This window comes from Simochromis diagramma, unplaced genomic scaffold (assembly GCF_900408965.1).
Source record: "Simochromis diagramma unplaced genomic scaffold, fSimDia1.1 OVJJ01000685.1, whole genome shotgun sequence".
NCBI lineage: Eukaryota > Metazoa > Chordata > Actinopteri > Cichliformes > Cichlidae > Simochromis > Simochromis diagramma.
In genome coordinates this window covers 12,890,810-12,913,492 of record NW_024387477.1, presented here as the reverse complement: position 1 = coordinate 12,913,492, position 22,683 = coordinate 12,890,810, and the positions used below count along the sequence as shown (strand labels likewise).

At 37.7% G+C, this 22,683-nt stretch overlaps 1 protein-coding gene and 1 long non-coding RNA gene across 2 annotated transcripts in view; one reads left to right on the top strand and one right to left on the bottom strand.

Moving 5' to 3' along the window:
- pcdh11 (protocadherin 11) overlaps positions 1-22,683 on the top strand; it is a 134,788-nt gene that overhangs the window by 60,409 nt on the left and 51,696 nt on the right. The window contains exon 5 of the mRNA XM_040015351.1: positions 18,470-18,505. Within this exon, the coding sequence (XP_039871285.1) occupies positions 18,470-18,505 (36 nt within the window). The remainder of the gene's footprint in view (positions 1-18,469; positions 18,506-22,683) is intronic.
- On the bottom strand, positions 7,298-7,773 carry LOC120723715. The gene is made up of 2 exons (XR_005693814.1): positions 7,686-7,773; positions 7,298-7,496 (listed from the first exon to the last, which is right to left on the bottom strand). It is a non-coding gene; the product is annotated as an uncharacterized LOC120723715 (long non-coding RNA).

Below are 22,683 nucleotides of genomic sequence, written 5' to 3'. Positions count from 1 at the left end.
AGCGATGACATAGTGAGCTCCTTTAAATACCTAGGAGTTTTCATTTTTACGATCTAGCACATTTCTAATAAGATATTGGCAGACGTTAAACACGGCATCACAGGAAGCTATGATGGATGGTCATTGCGAGATTGGATCAGAACTGCCATCTAAACCAATCCTCCAACCTACCACCACCTACTCTTTGTGTCTAATCTAACACTGAGCATGATAGATGGTTCTGGAAGCCCTTTTACAATGTGTAAAAAAACAATATACATGTAAGTATATCTACACATTTTTACTTATATCATGTTACAGAATGAAATTCTGTTCTGTTGTAATAAATAAAAACTCAAAAGAATAAAGATAAGATAATACAACCCTAGTCTGGTCATTGTCATCATCATCATCAGTGACATTTTATTCTCTTATATTTTGTGTTCCCACCCGTTTTTTTCTTTTTTCCTAGGCATGATTAAAAACTCTCTAAAATGCACAGAAATGTTTTTAAGGTCTTGAGGTTTTGAGCTATTTTACAAGCAGTAGTTTTCTTGGAAACCAGTTGCAGAGTTTGGCGTCATGCAATATTCTTTGCACTGTGAACATCAGTGAAACAACAGTTTCCAAGGATTCCTTGTGCCAAGCCAGGAACACTCATCTGTTTTTTAAGGCACTTTAAATACTAGATTTTATTTGGCATCATTATTTAAGGATACTTGTAGCTCTTTCTATACTTTCTAATAACTGCTGCAGATGTGTTTGAGGTTTTAAGTCCCTAATATGCAGGACTATGTAGCAACAGTCAAAAATGCGAAGCTCCAGCTGTATTTGCGGTCACGTCTTTTCCTTGGTAACAGTGTCTTTACAGTTAATCTTGAATTGGAAATTATATGTCCAATCATTTGTATGGCAGTAGAAATAACGTGATCTCACCCAATTGTAAATTTGCTGTGTAGTCTCTGGTTTTAATTATACACTTTCACTTAAAAACAGTGCAAATACTGTAAGATTATGCAATAACATATATATTTTTTAAATAACTGGGCAATTTCACAGGGTGTAGTTTTTTTGTTTATTGTAACAGCAATACTGAAACAAGACATTGTCACAAATTGTCATTAGGCAAAAGCTGTGTTGTTAGGCTTTCGTGTTTAATGACTTAAAAACAGCATTATAGGCTTCATTAGTTAGGACGTCGGTGCAAGCTAGATTATCTAGGAATAGATTTGAAAAGTTAAAGCAAACATAACTTGTGTCCTTAGGTTATCTGACTTGTCAGAAAAGGCATTAAATAATAAATGATTAAAAGAACATAAATAAATGTAAAAAAAAAATATCCTCAAAATCCAGCATGTTTAATTTATAGCTGAACATTAATCACAAAATGCTCAGCATTCAGCATTCACGGGTGAGGTTTAAGTTATATAAAAAAGCTTCTTTTAATGATTTTATTCATGAGAAAAGTATTATTCAATGCCTTCATGTTTCAGCGATGTATCCTTGCTAAGATGTATCCTCCCTAAGATTATAAATCAGTGCAGTGCAGTGGGATGTCATGGATGCCAGCCCTCAGTTCTCTGTGCAAGAATAAGACGAGTTCCCTCTAGTATTTGATGCACATTGAATATGTCTTCAGATCAACACAGCACAACTGTTTCCCTGGCAGACAGAACAAAGATCACAGAAATCTGAAATGCAAAGTAAACGTTAAAAAAAAAAGAAGCACAAAAGCAAAACAGCCTTACCCTAAAAGTGAGAGTTTTGAGCACTGTGAACACATTTTAACCCAAAACTGCTCCTGCAGCAATCGGCATAATCATCAGCCTGCTGCATTCTCAGATAAGATAGTGGGTGCATTATCTGTCCTCCAGTTTCACAATTTTACTCATCATACAAGCAACACTTTCACTGTAGGTGGCAATCAAGCTGCATTCTTAATTGATGTTAATATGTCGCATGTTTTTGGGATGTCCACACTTATTTATATTATGAAGTAATTATATTACTTGGAATTTACACACTACTAGTAAACACACACACACAAAATGTTCAATTAACAAGTGTTTTGTCAAAAATATCCCATCATACTGTGGGAGATGTATTCCTCTGTCTCTTTGGCTTTTGTTTTAATACACTCTAGTTTGTGCACCATTGCCAACCGTGTGCACCACTTTGTTTCCACAAAGTGAAAGCCAGCTTTTGTTTTCTCTACAATTGTAAAGGAGATACATGCGTGTGTATTTATATTATGACACTGATTTCATGATCTCTGAAATGCTTGATATTACTTAAGACAGAAGAGAATAAAAACCAACAAATGAAAGAGGAAATTGCAGTTAGGAAATGATTACAAGCATGTAAGCTCTCTAGGCAAGAACAAGCTGCATTGCTCGGGATATTTTTCTCACCCTCTGCCTTTGCATATTTCACACTGGCATAGTCTTTCGAGATGTAAGTCATACTGAGAGATTTGACTCTGCATGCTAAAAAGGCATAAATACAGGGGAAAAAACATAACCAGCAGATGACCTTATTACACTCAGTATGTAACATGCAGTAGCAATATTGCCTTTATTTGTCATTATTACCACCCGCAATTACTGTGAGTAGGAGGAATATTAAATTGACAAAGAGGGCCTCTGACTAAATGTTAAGGAGCCCTCCTGTCATGTGAGACACATTCCTACTGTTCTGAGTGGGCTGGTATGGCTGTGTTTTACTACTTATGGATATTCAATGGAAGAGCACAGAGCGGGTCTTGCTGTAATAAGGCATTTACCAATGCAGAGTAGCACTGTGCGCTGTGAGAACATATGTTAATGCACTTGGCTGTGGCCAGAGAAACAGCGAGAGGTTTGGAAAAAAAAACACATGGGACTGGCCTCCTGGAGCACACATAGCCTTCTACAAAGATATTAATATGAGTCAGTGGTGGAAGAGGAGGAAAAATTACCCTGGCAGTGAGGAGACGTTTGTTTTCATGATGGTGATGGACCCCAATTGAGTAAAGCAGGCTGGAGAAGAGAGGATACTCTGTATTGGATGGCTTTTGAATTGCATCAGTGGCACACCTCTAACTGGCTCCTTTGCCAGAGAAGCTGACAACAATGTATTTGGGGAATATATGCATGAAGGAAATGGGAATATGTTTATGAAAATAGCCTGTAATTTATCGAGACTGTTCTGCTAAGATTTTTGTCTGTTTTCAAGAAGAGATCTTGTAGGCTGTAAGTAGAAGTAGGATTCAAACCTAATTCAGATTTTGTCATTTGAGTGTAATTTGGCCATCCTTTATCACAAACGATGTCAAGCTGCCATGTTAATTTGTCCTAATACAACGCGTGGCAGTACACATGCATCATTTGTGTTGAAGTTCTTTTGGCTTGTTTTTTTTTATCCAACTTTGAACAACATGTAAAAATATAATGATAAGAAAAAAGGAATTAATACAGTTCACAATAACTGCTGTGAAATAACTGGCGTCTCTCTTTTTCCTGAAACCTACTAGTTTAAGCAGTTTACAATGTTTTATTTTTTTCTTTGCTAAATCCTATGCAAATTTCCGCTCACAGAGTTTGCATTTTACTTGTCAAGATTTTCTAAAAGTTTCAAATGTTGGTGTATTTCTACTCCAGCCTGGCTCGTTAGCTGCTAACCTTTACTGTTCGGGCCAGCTGTACGGTGATGAGGGGGAGGCAAAAAGACACCATCATAACGTTGCATGATTTGTTTCCTTTTTCATAGGGCAGTGCACATGGCACAAACATTTAGATAACTGTTACACCAAAAACTTAGCCACATACAACCATTGTTTGACTCTTTGTGCACTGTGTCCTAGTTACATGCTCACATCCTACCACACTGGACCTATCTCTGGTTATTCACATGGCTACTTCCCTTAAAGGAAAATATTTTCCAGTACAAAAGTTTCCGTTTAACCCAGACTTTCTGATCAGTTAACCTAAAGCACAGCACTTGTCACCTTCAAATGAGTTTCTAAGGTGCTAACAGTAAGTTGTGAACTTTATATAGAAAGCACCATGGGGACATGGTCTGACGCTGCTTTTAATTTAGCCTCTAATGTATTGCGTTATTTTTGTGCCACTATTCATTACAGGTGCAAGTGTTGCATTTTGAGGAGAAATTTATTTTGAGCGAAGAAAAGCTGAATTTGAGTGAACAAAATTCATTGCTGCGTGCAAAAGATGTATTTCAGTGTTTGCTATTATCCACACACACACACAATAGCAGCCCCTGTCGCTCAGTTTTTGCATTTGCGCTCGCTCGCAATGTGTTGCTTGCGCTCTCAACATTTCTGCCCGTGCGCGCTCAACTCTTTCTGTACACCGTTATATTTGTGCCACAAAACCAGCCAATCACAGACTTGGATGCAAAAAAAATCTGATTGGCTGTTCTGGTCTCCAATCAGCTCGAAATGACAAAATGCAATATCCCAGAATCTATTTCGTCCAAAACTCAAACGAGGCAGTGGCGGAGGAACACAGAGTGGCAGAGTTTGAAATATTACTCTGTCTGGGGCACAAAATAAACTTTTAAGATATTTTCATGTGAGAATGGTGCTGTGTGAACTTCAAATATCTGCTCGATTTATCAAGACATCACATATTTGCATAACTGCTCTAACGTTTTCAGAGATGCCTGTTACCCGCCAGCTGACCGGGTGGTCACTCGGGTTAAACATAATATATAAGGCTGAAGTGACAAAAAAATCACACCACCAGGTATTATAGCAAAAACCATAAAGCCTTTGAACTAAAACAAACGCTGTTGTGACATTGTGAATTTTGTTCACTCAAATTTAGCTTTTCTTCGCTCAAAATAAATTTCTCCTCAAAATGCAACACTTGCACCTGCAATTTATTTTTACGTGTGCTCAGAATAGTGGCACAAAAATAACGCCATACTAATGTTGCTAATAACTACATGCTGTATTTAGGCCTAGACTTTACTGTAATAAAAAAGTAAAGGGCAAATAATTGTCTTTGTTGGCTTTCATATTCATCATTATTGCCTAAAATGGAAAAATGCACTAAAAATGGAAATTAAAATGTAATTAATTTTATAAACACATTTGTTATGTGGTTCAATAAACTCTCCATTTTCATTTCCTGGGTATACAGTCCCCTACTCTAAAAATATGTAGAGTGACCTGTCTGTTCTTTAGCTTCCATTATCTTTTCACTAGGAAAAGGGAAAAGAAAACACAGTCCGTGTGTCTTTTATGACACAGAGGCAGCAGGCGTTTATTAAAAGCATCATCTCCACAGATTTCATCCATAGAAACGAGCTAATGTTGAAAAAGATGAATACATTACAGTTTTTTTTAATTGGTTTGGTACTATTTTCATAACTAAAGTGTGCATTTTCAAATCTCTCAGTACAAAACTCATCACATTTGATCACATTTGTAACACCACTAGTCATTCTTTCAAATCTGATGTCATGATTTCATTGTATTTGCACATATTTTCATTCCACGTAATCATTGTTTCAGAACACATGATCATTGTGATATATTTTGAGAACATTTGCTTTAATCACCCAAACAAAACAGTAAGATCTTTTTTCGACTTAGTACTTTTACCAATCATTTCATTCAGGAGCAAATAATACAAGGTAAGCATTTCAAATTGTCCTTGGTGATGAATGAGTGTAACTGAACTGTAAAACTTTACACAGCAAATATTACACTTATGTTCAGGCATAACAATATATATATATAAATATATATATATATACACATATACACACACACACACACACACACACACACATATCACACGAAAAAGGGAGAAAAAAAACAAGTCATTTACATAAGCAAATTATATTTTTATTTTATTTTTATCACTTTTACACAATTAATCAAGCCGGTCATTAACATTGTGCCATAAATTTTCATCAACATCAGAGTGGATGTCTTCGTTGTTTAGGCACCGTGGGAAAAATCTCCTGGCATGACGAATCCAGGCTTGACATTGCTCAGCAGTTATATCACCACAAGCTTCACACATGGCTTGAAGAAGGGAGACATGCTCATGGGGATGGCAATCATACACCTTCCACCTCCATGTAGAGAAGAATTCCTCAATTGGGTTGAGGATAGGGGAATATGGTGGAAGATAGAGGGTCATGAAGCGAGGATGTGTTTGAAACCATTCCTGAACCAGCTGTGCGTGGTGGAAGCTGGCATTGTCCCACACAACAACATAGACGATGTCTTCTCCCTGACAGGCCTGCTCCAGTTCATTTAAAAAAAACTATCAGGTGTTCAGTGTTGTATGACCCTAGAACTGGTCTACAGCCACAACCACACCATCTTCAGATATAGCTGCACCCATTGAGATGTTTCTCCCATGTTGTCCAGGGACTTGGATGGTAGCCCTTTGTCCAATAAGGTTACGTGATTGTCATGGTTCGAATTTGAGGAGAAGACAAACGACTGCATGGTCTCAGTAGATGTCAGAATAGGTGATTTTATTATACATATGTACATATGGGGAAGATGAGCAGCACAAGCCTCTAAGCGCTGATCTCCCCCGAACCGTCTCTTCACAAGGGTTTTATTGCAATGATGGCGTCAAGTCACATGATAAGTATCAGTCAGTTCCCAGAACTCAGGAAGTTTCCCCTTATATGGCCTCCAGATGTTTCCACTCAGTCCAGCACTTGGAGAAAACCGTGTGTGTGTGGTGTGTATCTCTATTCCTATCTATTGTGTGTGTGTGTCAAACAGAGAGCATGTCCCGAACCGACCTCACAGTTCTCCATGAGTGTGTGCGTGTCCTACATGACTATGTAGGTGCGTGTAGTGTGGACTTAAATGTGTGTACTCTGTGTAAGTGTATTCAATCGTTGTCCAAAACCAAATATGGGGTTGTCTTTATCCTCTGCGTCTAGTTTTTGCCAGATTGAAACCGGCCTCATCAACAAAAATATACTTGTGATGATTCACAGCAGTGTCCAGCTCCATCACCCTCTAAAATGATAATTTAGTTAGTTTTTTTTTACAACTAATAGTTGTCAGTACTGTTTCAGTAATTGCATGCCAGTTTAGTGTTGTACCTGAATATATTCTGAACGCAGTTGTTTCACTCGGACATTGTTCCTCTCAAAAGGAACCAAGTAAATTTGTTTCATGGAAACCTGATGCTTCTTCAAAAGCTGGGCAATCGTTGGAAGGCTAATTGATGGCACATTGGCAAAGGTGTCATTGCTGTTCTCAATAGCCTGTTTGATTTCAGACAGCCGTGTGTCATTCCTTGCCCTGACCATTTCCACCACAGCCAACTCCTGCTGGCGAAAAGTTCTGATGATAGAGCTGACAGTTGACCTTTGTAAATTAGGCTGTACCAACCTGGCAGCCTCAGCCATGGTAAAGCCTCTGTTAACCTCATGGTCAACAATGATGGCCCGGACTTCATTAGAGATGATGATGCGTTGTCTTCTGCCTACATTTCTCTGAAGACCACCTCTCTGTCGAGGAGCACCACCACCTCTTTCTCTTTGTCTGTGCCCACCTCTCTGTCGAGGAGCACCACCACCTCTTTCTCTTTGTCTGTGCCCACCTCTCTGTCGAGGAGCACCACCTCTTTCTCTTTGTTTGTGCCCACCTCTCTGTCGAGGAGCACCACCACCTCTTTCTCTTTGTTTGTGCCCACCTCTCTGTCGAGGAGCACCACCACCTCTTCGATGAAGGTTTCCTCTCCCTACGAGTCTATCCTGCTCCATATTTGAACAGTGCGAAGTCTCAAACACAGTTCTACTTATATGGTAACTAATTGTGATCATCAGAGGGAAACAATTAGCAATTAGTATTTCTAGATTGAAAGCTCTTGCAGCAATGTGTAACTTACAAATGACCAGACAACAATCAGTCAAGTTGAAAATCCATGGACATAATGAATGATTCACTGATTAAACATTAAGATCAGTTGAATTAAATGACAGACAAATGTATTAAACTGAATAATAAGAGATGCAAATCAAAAATTTTATAGTGATAACATTATGAAAGGCAGTAACTGTGAACGAAACATTTATTTAGATGGAACACTTATTTTGTGTAGTGAAAAGGATATTTTGTCATTATGTGTATTGTACTAACACAATTGAAAATATGCTGAAATGTTTGAAAAAGGTGCACTTTTGATGATCTGTTGTGATATAAGTACTAAGAGTTTTGAAAATGTACCAATTGCTTATGAAAACTGCGCCAAACCAATAAAAAAAACTGTAATGGAAAAAAATATACTTACTGTATCAATACTCAGAACTTACCTTTTAAGTTTTACGGTTACTGGACTATTATAACTACAGTCTTTTGGTTATATTAAACCTATATGAGCTGTTTGTTTTTAAAAACAAGAACAACACTTTTCACCACTGAGTAATGAAAACACACCTGTTACCAATGTGGAAAAAAACTATTCTGGAATATAGAAAGACAATCAGAATCAATTTCTTGGAGATGAACCCACACTGTTGGTTATAAACACAGATATAAGCCAATTTTAGCTGCACAAAAACGTTATCCTCATGCTAAATTTGATCGCTTAAGATGTAAATTGATTTGTGTGTAGGGAACAGATTACATATAACTGGAATAGAAAAAAAGACGTATTTCTGAAATGAGACCTGTCAACATTTCAGCGAGAGGGCCATTATTCTCACAGAGATTAATAAAGTATTATCACTTCTTGTTGTGGGGTTTTCACTGAAATTTATAACAAGGCCACTGTCAGCTAATGTTTCACGAGCTTCTATGTCTGATCCTTACGCCTGTTGTAATATGTGAAGAATGACACTGAATGTCAATTCAATAACATTAATAACATTATAGCTACCATTTGGCAAATGGCAGTGTGTTTAAGACAGAAGCATCTACCACTTTTAGGAGATCAGTACCATAGATTTGGTGACAATGATTAATCAGTATCATAACTGTGTTTCATGTTCGTCAGAGAATGACAGTGGTTCAGGCTCTTTTCTCCACACTCGAGCTTGTGATTCACTACGTATTTGCACATCACAGTCTTTGGATAATGCTTCCATAAGTGTCAATGAGGAAAACTGTCAAATGTTTCAGTAGGAGAGCGATCAAATTGGTGAACAACTCATATTACAACAGGATCTTGATAAACTAAGGTATGACACATTAGTGGGTCTTTCCATTCTCTTTTTTTCGTGTTTCCTCCTTGACAGTGCACTTTATTAGATAAACCTCACTGTTAATGCTGCTCAAGCTCTTGTGACTCACTATGGAGGCAGACATGCAGACAGGGCTGAACAGTTCAATTATTAGCCATTGAAACATGTAGCGTCTGCTCTTGTGTCACCAACATTTACAGTATATTTAACTTAATTCCTGTCAAATTCTGCATCAGTTTTTAAATTGGTATAAAAACCACTGGACAAAACTCTGAACTGGATATCACTGTAGAACCTTTAGCAGACATGGTGAATAAAACCGAGTTTCTAAAAAGTGGGCAAATTTTGACAATTCTTTAGACCATGACAACCTTAAAATCCTGCCACTGGCGAGTAAAAGAAAATGGCTCTCAATACATATAACATGAGTTTTTTCCGCAACAATATTACAGTTAATAGCACACTAGGGTCTTATGACTAGTGTTGCTAAAACACTTAACTTTATTTTCCCTGTCTGTCCTTTCATATTGTGTTTTAGCCAGCAGCAAAATCTTCATTTTCTTGTAGCAAATAATATTGTAATAATGCAGAGACTGCGAGGCGGATATAAAGCCTTGGATGTTATTATGCATTAGTAAGATTGTTATCATCCATTGTGACAGCACCAGCTGACATGCTATCACCAAACAGGGGGAAAACTAAGTGTAGACAAGGTGGAAATCAGCAAGGGGCACGAGTATCTTCTCTCACTTACACACTATCTCAGTCAGTGTGGCTGTGTGGAATATATTTATACTTTATATATATATATATATATATATATATATATATTTATACTTATATATATATATATATATATATATATAATTCAATCAGGGCAAACAAACTAGGCAGTGCTTGTTCTGTCCCTCTACAAGTCAATCCACAACACTGCCATTAACCAGTGTAAAAATATCTAGGGCCTGACTTCAAGTGTTGGTGGTACTGTAAGAAAGAGCGAGGTATTTCTTCTGTGCTATAACTACTTGATATTGGAAGGAACCAAATTGAAGCTTAAGTGAAAACAGAAAAACAGTGTTTGGTACTTTCATCATATTATTGCTTCCATAAATATATCTAACATTACTGCTTACCATTCTGTCTAATTCTGTTTTTTTAAGAAGGAAGTTTTTTTGCAAGAAAATGTGTCATCGTCTCAAGATGGTTCCAGGAAATTGCTTTACTTTACTCCAGTGGTCTGTACAGTCCCCAGATCACAACCCAATAAAACACTTTTATGGTGAGGTGAAGTGGGATGTTCATAGCATCTGTAACAATGAAAAACTGCAAAAACTTTGCAGTAAAGTCACAATAGATCGAAATCCTAATGTAACATCTTTAGCAACTTACTGAATCATACTTTAAAAAAAGGGGGCAACTCTGGAGGTCAAAAGAGGACCCTATTACTTAGGTGTACTTAGAATTGTCAATGGAAGTATTTACAATAGTAGTAAAGGACTCGACTTCAGTTAGAGACCTCAGGCTGAAATATTCGTTCCGTTCCTTGACTTCTTAGCATAGACACCATGACATCCTAAATTTGCATAGCAGTAAAGATCAATGTAGCTCTTGGAGGCTGCGGTGACACTTATTCAAAACAGCTCCTCTTTTTTCCCTAGTGTAGTCTGGAGCAAAAGGAGGTGAGAAGGCATTGAGTGATGTGGGTAAAGAAAGCCAGACACTTCCTCAACTGTAGTCAACCTCAAAGAGCATTTTGTCATGTATCTTCACTTGGTAAAGTACCTGCAACCCTCTTCACATCGCTACTGAATCAAGGTGTGCTTCACACGGTTTGATGCTGTTTGATGCCAGTTGAAATTTGGAAAAAGTAATGGCAAAGTAAGAATGTTTTATTTCTTTTTCTCTAAAACTGGAATAGCATTTTTTTTTTGCCTTTTAAGCACATGAATGATTTTTTGGTAAGTGGTAATTATTAAGTTAGATGTCACTGCATTATGAAGGATGTCCTTCAAGCTGTACCTGATTTCAAGGGACAGCTTGACAAAGCTCACTTTGAATTTGGTTGAAAGCATGTCTAATTGAATTTTGATACGTAATTAAATCAAGCAATAAATCAGCGCAGATCCCACTGCAACCGACAATTCAACACTCCTGAGCACCACAAGCTAATTATGATGAAGTTATTATCTCAGCCAAAGGGAGTTCTCTGAATGGCTCCTTCTGCATCATGTAGAATCTTTTCAACTAGAATGTACTCAACCTTGAGAAAAGGGCATCTTTCATAATGGCTCCAAAAGATCCTATAAATTTTACTTGCTCTCTTGGTAATGTATCCATGTCGCAAAATTGTCCCACTTAAAGCTTGATGATTTCTTAGAGCAGTCACAGCAGTAGGATGTTTTTGACTCACTTGTGCACGTTCACACATTAATACACCAAGTTAGAAATGATCCGATGTACGCGAGCGATTGCGGCTGGTAGTAATTTCTGTCAATAATCCCTTGATGTGTAGGAAGTGGCTATATCGATTTAACATGGATTTAGAGCATCATCCTCATCATCTGTTTCCCGCCCTCATATGGTTAATCAATTATATCCCCTGAGATTTAAGTATGCTTTAGATGCCATGCACCGCGCATGTAATCTCATGACATAAGGTATTAAATGAAGTCTAATTATAACTTTGCAGCTATGTGTCATACCGCACTCTTTTAATACCTTCCCTAAGAAGACAAATTGGTGTGTGCTGGATTTTGATTTAGTGAAAAACAAAATCTTAGGACCATCACATGATCCTGGTAAATAAAATGGGTTTTAATCACCAATCGGCTTGACTCTACACTACCTTTGACACGAGCCCAAAGACGTGAAAAAAGGACAAAATTCTCCAACTCCCAAGACAACCATACTAGTTCTAGCTCATATGGTTTTCATAAATGAATCCTCTGCCACAATTACCGGAGTAGCCTCCTTCTGCATAATTTGATGAGCAAAGAGAACATTGATGAACTTTTTTAATTATTATGCCGCTTGGGATTCTGACACAAACGCCACAGAAAGGGAGGGGGTCCACCAGCATAGCTGCCAAGGAGCTTTTCCCCCTCCTTTCTCTCTTTTCCTCTTCCCACATCACCTTTTTTTAATTCACCCAATTTGTTGGCCCAAATGAAACAGCAAAAGGTTAGAGTGTGGAGTAATTAACAGCAGCTAGCTTAATGAAATCAGGAGGGGCTGGTACACTGGGAGGATCAATACCTCGCTAAGAGTGAAGCAAGAAGGGGGATTGTCCAGGGGAAACACACACATATACAGACCACTTAATAATAATAAGCTGATTAAAAGGCAACATGGTGTCCACTTGTAAATCAAAACTGGTTCGAACATACGGTGACATTATTGCTGTTTAGTAATTGTGTTAAAGGAATGTTGCTCCTTATGCACACTCAAGAAGTTTACAGGATTTACACCGCTCTCTGTGGTTTGCTGAGAGGGTTTCCCTTTAATGAATGTCAATAAGTACATCAATACACTTTGGACAACTGAACACCAGTGCAGAGGGAAATGGTTATTCTATTTATCTAAGGCTACACTTAAGTATATTGAAGACTTTATTAGCCTCTTTCGATGAGGAGGTGTTTTGTTTTGCAACCGTTTTATTATGCTGTCTAAGGCATGCTGTGTTTGCCAGATATATAAGAGATGTAAACTTGAACTCTGCTCACTTTGTCTTGGCTGAGACATCCATGTCTCTCGAGTCTGCGCGCATTAGCAGATGGCATGCACATCCAAGTTTTCCGTGGTGAATAGTTATGTGTGCATATGTATGCATGTGTCTCATTGTTTTGAGGCTACCTGACAGTTGACAATTTGCTCCTTTTGATAAATTCGGACACATCCATCTCTTCCTCTGGGAAAGCAGCTGATAGCGGGCCATGTGCTTTTCTCCCACCGTCTCCAAAAAGCTCAAGTAATAGACCACGGCACGTTTTTTTCAAATACTCCAATCTTGTCAAAGTGCTGCCTGACCATTGTTTTCACAGACTTCATGCAGTAAGACTAACTGAATTGCAGAAGACCCGAGTTTCACCAAGGAACCCTAAGTTGCAGTCAAAACAAATGCGAAATATACAAGTTAAGAGACCGTGGCCAACTAGAAAGGTTCTCGTCTCTCTGGCTTGCTCTGTGCTTCTCCCTACCTTCAAAGGTATTTACACTATGAAATAAACTGTTATGTGGGAGGCTGTAAAGATGGGAGCAGCAGATCTCATTAGTGTTAAACTATTAGGAGCATGAGGACCCCAGGGATGGGGGGTTTTAAGGCTTTCACTGTAGCTTGAAGTTATCACATCATATGCTCTTTAAAAATGTTTTCACAAACTGCAGTGAGGAAGTTTTTTTTTCTTTTACTTTGAAGTTATTGCTAATGGAACTTACTCAGCAAAGCTTATTATTGTGATACTTATATCTTAATTGCTGACATATTAGAGCGGTCATAATTGAGCATGGACCTTTGTGCCATGATGTTAACAGAGATCAAGAAAAAGTCACAAAAATGATGGAATAACAGGAGTCAGTGATTTGATTGCCATTGTGTTAATGGATGCCTGTGGAAATTACTGGATTATAAATGTGTTATATGTTTGTGATATGTGGTAATTTAACTATTTTTGGCTCCCAGCTGTGTTTCTGTGGTTTTAAAGTGCACTCGAATGTGTTTAGAACTTGATGAAGTTAAAATTGGACCCCATTGTGGCTACTAAATGTCATTAGAGTGTGGTGTAATTTAATATCAATGTTTGTTGTCCTTCTCTGGTGACATATGTTTACAAATAAGTCTCTGTTTGTAATGTCCTTTGGACTACAAACGTATCTGTAAGTAAAATACAAGTCTGGGGTGTTCTGAACACCTAAAAATTTTATTGAAGTTAAAAAAAGATAGATGCACCTTTCAAGAGTTCAAAATTGAAGCCAAGTGTTTTACACCTGCATTCTTTCCTCTGGCCGGTAGTGGACAGCTCAACAAAACAAAAGTTTGATTGATTGTGCAGTCTTTGAAAAAATAAGGTTACTGTTCTCCTGTTAGATGATCTCAGTAACCAGTTCCTAAATGAGTTTGTGATCTATGGTTTATGGTCTTAGGTGTTAATTTTAAATCTTATTTTGGACAACATGATCTTGTAAATCATGTTCCCCTTTAGTGTCAAAAAGACAGCATAGCATTGGAGTATCTTATGATTGTCAATAGCTACCCAGGGGCAACCTCCATAGCTGAAAGACAATGCAATTGGAAAAAAAATAGTTCCTGTAGGCACCGCTTGAAGCTCACTCCAAACTGGAGTCAAACCCCCCCCACCACCACCTTTAGCAGCATCGCAAAATTTCTATTTTTCAGACATTCAACTAATAAAGACCAGTCAGCATGGGAGCAATTGTAGGTATTGACTTATCAGTTCAAACACTTGATTTAATTAGTTTTGTAGATCAATTAGTTGTACTTGGGTTTAGTTTTAATATGCTACCTTATCTCTGCACATAAAACACGATCTCTGTAAGGCCTTTCATGTTATCTCATTAGAAAATGTAAGGCAACCATTCTTTAGACTGATCACTTTGCACCTTTGTCTCATGCAAAGAGTCCAATAAATATGTTAAAATAACAGGAATAATGAGGTGAAACCTGACAGTGAAGAACACGTGCGGTAATCAGAATATGTTTAGAAAAAATGATCATCGTGATCATGAACCACTACGGTTGAACAGGCATACACATGTTGATTTAGTTACTCATACAAACGTGGTAATGGATTTATTCAATGGCTAAGTGGGCCCAGTGAGACTCTGCATGGGGTCCAGAATTTGTACTTCGCCACAGGCCAAGTATTATAAGTTGGAACAGGAATAAATTTTGATTACCTTGGACTCATTTTTTATACTCAATATGCAAATGTATATGTACTTAGGGAGACTTCAATACTGGCCCATATATAAGCGTAAGATGAAGGAAAATAGCCTTTTTAATATCCCTAATATACACATAGTGTTCATGTTGCGCTTGTCTTGCATACTGCGTGCACAGTTTCCACTGTAGATGGAATATTAGCTACCCTCCTGTAACCTACGCTCAGCTGGAATGCACTCATTTCTGTGACTTTTGATTTGTTTTTTCTCGGTTTCTCTACCACTGTAGCAGCTTGGCACGCCAGAGCTCAGACCATTGCTTGTGAAGAAGGTTTGTCATAGGACTTCAACCTGCCTTCAGTTCATACTGGAACTCAGTCAGTAACTCAGTCCTCTAGTCAGTTCACTATCAAGTCTCATTACTAGCAAATATTTTGCAAAACATGCCCTCCGAAGCAACAATATGTCCTATATGTCCCTTTTATTCCTATGTACAGTGTACCCACAGTGTCTCAAAATTAGGATACATTTGGATACAGAAACAGAGCACAATAAGGTCTGGTGTTTTTAATCAATTATTTATCCAATATTTTAATGATCAGAGTGCCTGGGGTGATCAAAGGCGAGGTTTGAGCTCCACTGCCTTTGCTCGCTAAGACATCCCTCTGTACTTTGATGTGGTTCACCAACAAATGCACTTATCTTAAGCATAACTCTCTCCCAGGCTTGCATATGAGTGCTTTGAAACTGCTAGTTTGAGAGGCGTAAATCCAGAGAGAGGGTCACTGACCAATCCATACTGAGGAGAGAAAAAAAGAGAAAACTCATACATTTATGGTCTCTGACAGTCAGATGTACAACTACTGCTTTGAATGTCATCTAAATATGAAACAACCACAGGTCACTTTCTCAGGTCCCTTATGTGCATTATCATATATTTAATTGGTTGGCAAGGTCTCTAACTTGAAGTATGTGTCACAAGATGTTGAATAAAACATTACTTGAAGAAGAAACAACTGCCCGGTGGCAGCCCTAAGTAAAATTCTGCTTTAAATGACCAGTCATTAGATGCAAATGAGTAAATCTTCAGACAGACTTGACTGGTGTTGTTAGTCTCAAATGTGCAGACAAAATACATAAATAATAAAATAAACATGTACTTCTCATTTGCGTAAACAGTAAAGGTACATTTAAAGAAAGACACCGATATATGCCTTTATAATATTTTTGTATTCCTTATAATCTGATTATGAGTGCTTAGTAGATATTTAGGGCATAATGTGATGATGAAATGATAAGTGGAGTGTTAATTCTAATTACAAGCTTATGTAATCTACTTTGATATGAGTGACATTGTCTCCATATGTAGAAGAGATTGTTAAGAGTGCATCTACAGTTGCAGTTCTTGAACAGGATACTTTTGAAATTGATGTGCTGCTGATTTCATAGTAATTACAGTGATTCATATGCCAAGCAAGTATCGTGACTGTGTTAGAAAGATCTTAATCATATTTTTGCCTTGCAGAAAATTTAGATATGGAGAAAAAAAAACATAGAAATAAAAGAAATGGAAGGTGGCTTTGAAATCTGCCCCATTTGCAATAATACCTAAGACGACACAATGTAAAAATCCTCGCAGGCAGCAGGATTTATGAGCGAAAACAAAACGAAGGGACATTTCCCATCCTTCTTTTCCACTAAGCTATTGGCATTGATAACATACCTCCTAATTCATTTGTTTAAATCTATTGCCACAAGGTGCCAGCAGCAGCATTATAGTGCAATTGTAATGAAACAGCAATACATCCAGTGACACAGCATAAGTCAAGTGTAAGCAAAAAAAGTAAGGCCTAGGCAAGGTTTTACATTTAAAATGTTCTCAGTTGAGTCATTTGTTTACTAATGGGTTACACACTGCCAGTTGTTAGTACCTGCTCCTTGTGTGCCTTCTTACACTGGTTGTACTGGATGGTCTGTTTTTGATTCGAGTTGTGAAGCTTGTCGTTTCTGTTTTTCTCGAGAAAAGTATTCTTTTGTATTGTGCTCAGAGGTCTGACTTCTTGTAGCCAAACCACTTCAATAGTTCTTTTCTAGGTACTAAATTGTCATCAGAGGCCATCATGTTGTGTTACTTTCAGGCATGTTTAGGTTTGTGTCACTGTTGTCCATGCTGGGGAATATATGATCAATAATATTGCAAATGAACTTTCATAAACAGTTTATGCAACATAAGGTTGTTGCTGCCTACAAAAGATTTTTTAAAAGTCATCTTTTTCTGTATGCACATCATACTCTAAAGCCAATATTAACATATATTAACTCCATATATTTAGACTCCAGCTTTTGAGGGAAACACTGCTAAATGATATGCTTATCAGCTAACTGCTAGCTTTGCTTGTCTGCCTTTTAGTGTTGGCTTTATCAGAGCTTTTGTGCTATAAATGCAACAGTAGGGTGTTCTGGGCACAGTGGATGATGATGAGAGGTGAGATGGAGCCAAACCGTAAATGTATGGGCTGTAAAACTATAACAATGAGTTGAAAGATACTAAAACCCTTTATGGATTCTTATTTTTTTCTTTTTAATTTAGGTGGCCACCACGAAGAACCATTTTGTTTTTAGTGAATATCTTGGGGCGTACTCCTCTATCGCTCAGTCAGTAACAGCATCCCTTGGCGAATAATTACGGAGGGATAATCTGTTGACATGAACTTGTTTCCTGTTCATTGTTTTACTGTTCCACCCCAGTAGTCCTCTCAGCTTCTCCCCTGTCTAAGTGGCACTTCACTGCCACATTTCTTCTATTTTCTTTGCAAATAAAGTCACGTATTCGGATTATTATACACAGTACAAAGAAAACAAAATTGGTGATTAAAAATTAAATACTCTTATCTCTCTGTGAGTTATCTCAGTCCCCAGAGAGAGGATGCTATTTTGCAGGCTTGCGGGTGTCTTTTGTTCCCAATTTAGAAGCTTGTCGCTGTTTATTGTTAATTTTTGATGCTTCATTTGATATTCTGTTCACTTTCCTCCCTGACATGTGGAGAAAACATCTTTATCAAAGTGTCAGATGTAGGGCTTCTGTTGTCAGGATGTCAGGTTTGCCCTATTCTTTACTTTTCTGGGGAGCGGGTGTGTACTCTGCAGCCTGGTTTGCTGGCGAGCCAACTGGGCACGGAAGTGCACTGCACAAAGTTTGTATCCGAGCAAGAAATCAATATGTATCCTTATTCTCAATTCCAACTTTAAAAAACTCTCAAATCTACGTGGTTCTCGATTGTGAACTCTGATTGACTCTAAGAACACCGGAAAGTTCCCCGTGCACTTTCCTTTGCTGAGTTCAAATATCAATTTCAATTGTAAATTCTCTATAGAGTTACAGTCAGACAGCGATGTAAAAATCTGTCATCTTTCCTTGCAGGAGGCCTGTCAATTGGGGAAGATCACCTCTGTGAATGTGAGTGCTAAACATTTTTTCTGCTCTCTCTTGCATGTTCACATCTATCAGCATGAATGTTGCCTGATAAAGCACTTGTTTGGACTGCTATTATATTTTACAGCAAACAAATTAACACTGTCAGCTAATGTTAATACTTGGGTGAACATTACAGATGTCAAGAACTGTTGTCTTTTTCAACACAATAATTATTTACTCTGTGCAATTAGAGTCAAACACACCTCACTAACGAATGTTTGACGCTCACTGTCAGATGCACATTCCTCCACAATATTATTTTTTAACTGCACAGGTGTGCCATTATATTAACACTGTATGGTTTAAATATGGCTACATGCAATTGAGCGCTAGTTTCAGACTTTAAATGCTTTTTGTCTCGAGTGTAACACATTTTTTGTTTCGCTTAAAAAACATGTCGTTTCTAAAAATAGCAAATAATAAACAGTTCTGCTTATGCCGTTGGTTGAATCTTAAACAAAAAACACAGATGAAAGTCCATTGCTGGATTTGATTCTAAAAATTCTGGAAATAGCTAACAGAAATGGCAAATCTTCTTATTGTGATGGCCTTTTCCGTTTGTTATAATCATATTATAGTATAAATACGACTAACGAGAGTTAGAGCTATAAAGCCCTCCTGGCCACGTGGTAACGTGTGACCAAACGACCAATAACTTGTGTCCATAATAAGACATGTGAATGAGATAATTAAATAGTATTCACGAGTTAATAAGACATGGGAATTAGATATTAAATCGTGGCCACAACTTCATTATAAAGTGTCCATGACTTTGAATATGAGATAAACAAGATCAGAAAGCTGCAAGGTGTCTGATCTTTTAATTGTTGCCTGAAGCGCATAGAGCTTTGTTCACGTCTGGGCTCAACCATCAAGTCAGATGCTTGTAATTTTTGCCCTGTCAAGATCTATACGTGTATAAAAATAGTATAAACAACAAAATTACAAACTATTTTTGCTGTTGCTTCAGAGCAGGTTGTTGTTTTTAGGTGCCAGGCTGTGTTTAAACAGAACACAGGTTATCAACACATCCGTCATGTCACGTATTTTGATTTCTTAGCCACTACTCAGTATTCCTCAATTATATAATTCCTTACACAGAAGAAAACAACAGACATGTAACAGGACTGAGAGAGCGAGAGCTGGTTCAGGGCCCCTCCCACTGCTGATAATGCAGGATATTATTATAACTCATCCCAAGGTTAAAATAAAACAAAATTAAATCAAATTTATAGATGCTTCATGTGTGATAATTTCCCTAAAGAGCTCGCTTGATGCTGTCAGTAAACAACAGATTCTGTATCTTGTGGCCAGGCATTAATAACACATGGCAACAATTTAGTTATCATATCTGTATTCCTAACTGCCTCTTAGCCACAAGTTATTGATCTTGTCATCACAAATAACTAACTTGTTGCCATGCAGTAATACTTTGTCCACCAGTGTCCCCATCAGGCTCCATAAATAGCTGAAATATGTTGTCAAATTTCATGTTGACAACAGTATAATGTCATAAGTATTGAAAAGCATCGTCTTATTACTTTAAAAGTTGTTTGTTGGATACATGACAGAGTGAAATGTTTATTCATTTATCACTAAATCCCATCCAGTATATGTTCATAATGTTTCACTGTAAGGTTTATGCCACAGCTGACCTAAATTAAGACTATTGGTAATAACAATACAATGTAATGGTAAATCTATCATCAAAATATTTTTAAATGCAAAAATATAATAACTGTTGTAATCCATGAATTTTCAAATTTGCTGTTTTATAAAACAGCTGAAAAAAGTAAAGCACATTATTATTATTATTTGATTAAGGTGCCAAATCACAATTATTTACTTGGCTTCCTGAACAGAAAAATTAGTTTTAGTGGTTGATTGTTATGCTTGATTAATTTCTGACTTCTCACAGCAGTCCAGTGTGCTGGCTCTGTTATGGGTATAAAAGCACAAATTCAGTTTGTTATTTGCCTAATAAATAACAATATAAAACACACATCTGATTTCAGATGTGTGTTTTCATGTTTTATGACAGGTAGTCTAATAGATCTGTATTATGTCTGTAAGCATCCTGAGAGATGGGGAGTGTTTGGGGAATCACAACAGGACTGTTAAAGTTCTTCCTTACTGTTTGCACAGTAACTCGCAACCCAACTTTTCTGCAGCTTCAGCATAATGTTAAGCAGCAGAAAATGCTTGTGTTAAACTCTCACATTAGTTTTTTGACTACACAATCAGAATTATTAATAACATCTGTTGCTTATTCATACTGAAGTCATCATGTTGGTGACATTTCACATTTCAGTGTGAGACCACAGTTTGCCCGGACTGGAGATATTATATGTTTTGTCATAACAGTGTCACACAAAGAATATCAGAATTATCAGTGTATAACAGCAGATGACTCAAAGACTGATGACAGTCAAAAAAACCACCCAGTAATCTCTCAGCCCACTTGCTAGAATCACCTCCTTCTTGTGTGTTCCTGCTAACTCATCATCTCACAAGCAGCGGCATATCACCTTACACATAATAGGCAGAACTGGAACAGCATGTACAAAAAATATCAAAGAAAGGACTAAAGAAATACCTAAAACCACATTGGTTTTTATTTATTTATTGCCAATGTTGCACCACCTTCACATCAAGCAACACTGGGACATGCAGGACACTGCTTTTTGGATCTTGCCATTGCTGTATAGCCGCTTTTTTTTCACTCTACATAAGACACGTGTGACATGACAAATCGCCATCTCCTCTGAACAGATTTATGCAGGTCTAGGTGTGCCCGCGAGCTGATCCTTATCTGAAATGGCAGAGCCAATCTCCCCTGATTCACTCCTAAGTGGTCTCTGTTTATCACTCAGTAAGGTGGTTGTCAGCCAAGTCCCTCTCTGTGCACCGCTGACTTCTTTGCTATTTTGAGAGAACGGCAGTTGGGGGGGGGCAGTATATGTAATAATAAAAGCCATAGAGCTGCAGCCTACCAGAGAACAAGGTGGCAACCACTTGGCCTCCCCTCTTCTCTATCTAAATATAGCCGACTTATAATCCAGTAACCCGTGAATTCATCCCTGCCAGGGTGGTTACCAGAGGGCTGGTTTTGGATTTTCGAGCTTGTTATATGGTAGAACTTGGCATGCACGTCTCCTGTTCGTTTATCTCTGTGTACATACTTCTCAAGGCAGTGTTTTATCTGGCTGAACGGGCTTTGTTTGGTCTTGATATCTCTTACAGCAGCTTGTCTTTGCTTTATGGATTTCTGGCAGCTTCTTTAAATAAGTGATTATGCTTAGCAAAACACTCACCTTGACTCCTTGGTGAATGTTTGTTTTTGTTTGTGGTGTTTGTTTTTCGACATTAATGTTTTATTCGCATTAGTCATTACCTCTGGGAGCAAAACTTTTATTTATTTAAGACCTATTAATGGTATTTAATTGTAATTAATATTGTAGCTCCGAGTGACTTTGTAGCGAGGGCACCATGAAATCGAATTAGGCTTTTCTTAACATCTGGCATCAACTTGAAGGAGCCTGAATAAACAACAGTCTAAAAATGAAGACACTCCCTCATGCAAAATGATTATGTCCTAATTGTCACGGGCAGCTGTTTGTTCTAATAGATTCTGGGAGCCATTGTTGAAGCAAGTTTTCAGTAATTAGAATCATGTGGAGAGAAAGCGTGCTTTTTTGTAAAGCTGCCAACCTTCCGTAAGTGGGCTTTTTCTTTTGCTGGAACCTGGACATTGCATTTGCGTGCATCCTCCAGTAATTTGAGAAACAGCTGCCAACGCTGTTTGAGAACAAGTAGATATTTAGACCACTTGAAAGCGTGGGCAAACATGGCACACATAACTATATAATTTTGCCAGCAAGGTATTTCTTCTTCCGCTCTGTCTTAGAAAATGAATAAAACCATGAGAAAAAAACAAGGCTATGTGCTGTAGAATATATGCCACCAGAGAATCTCCCGCCATGTGCAATAAAAAGAAGATTGATTTTAGTACTACGTCTTGTGTTTTTATGTATTTGAGAAATTAATGCAGCGCATGTGAACAAATACATTATTCCTCCAACAAAACGCTTTTGTTTCAGAGTTTTTATGTCAGACAATAGTTGACGGCTATGTGTGTTTGGCTGTTTGTTTCTTTGACT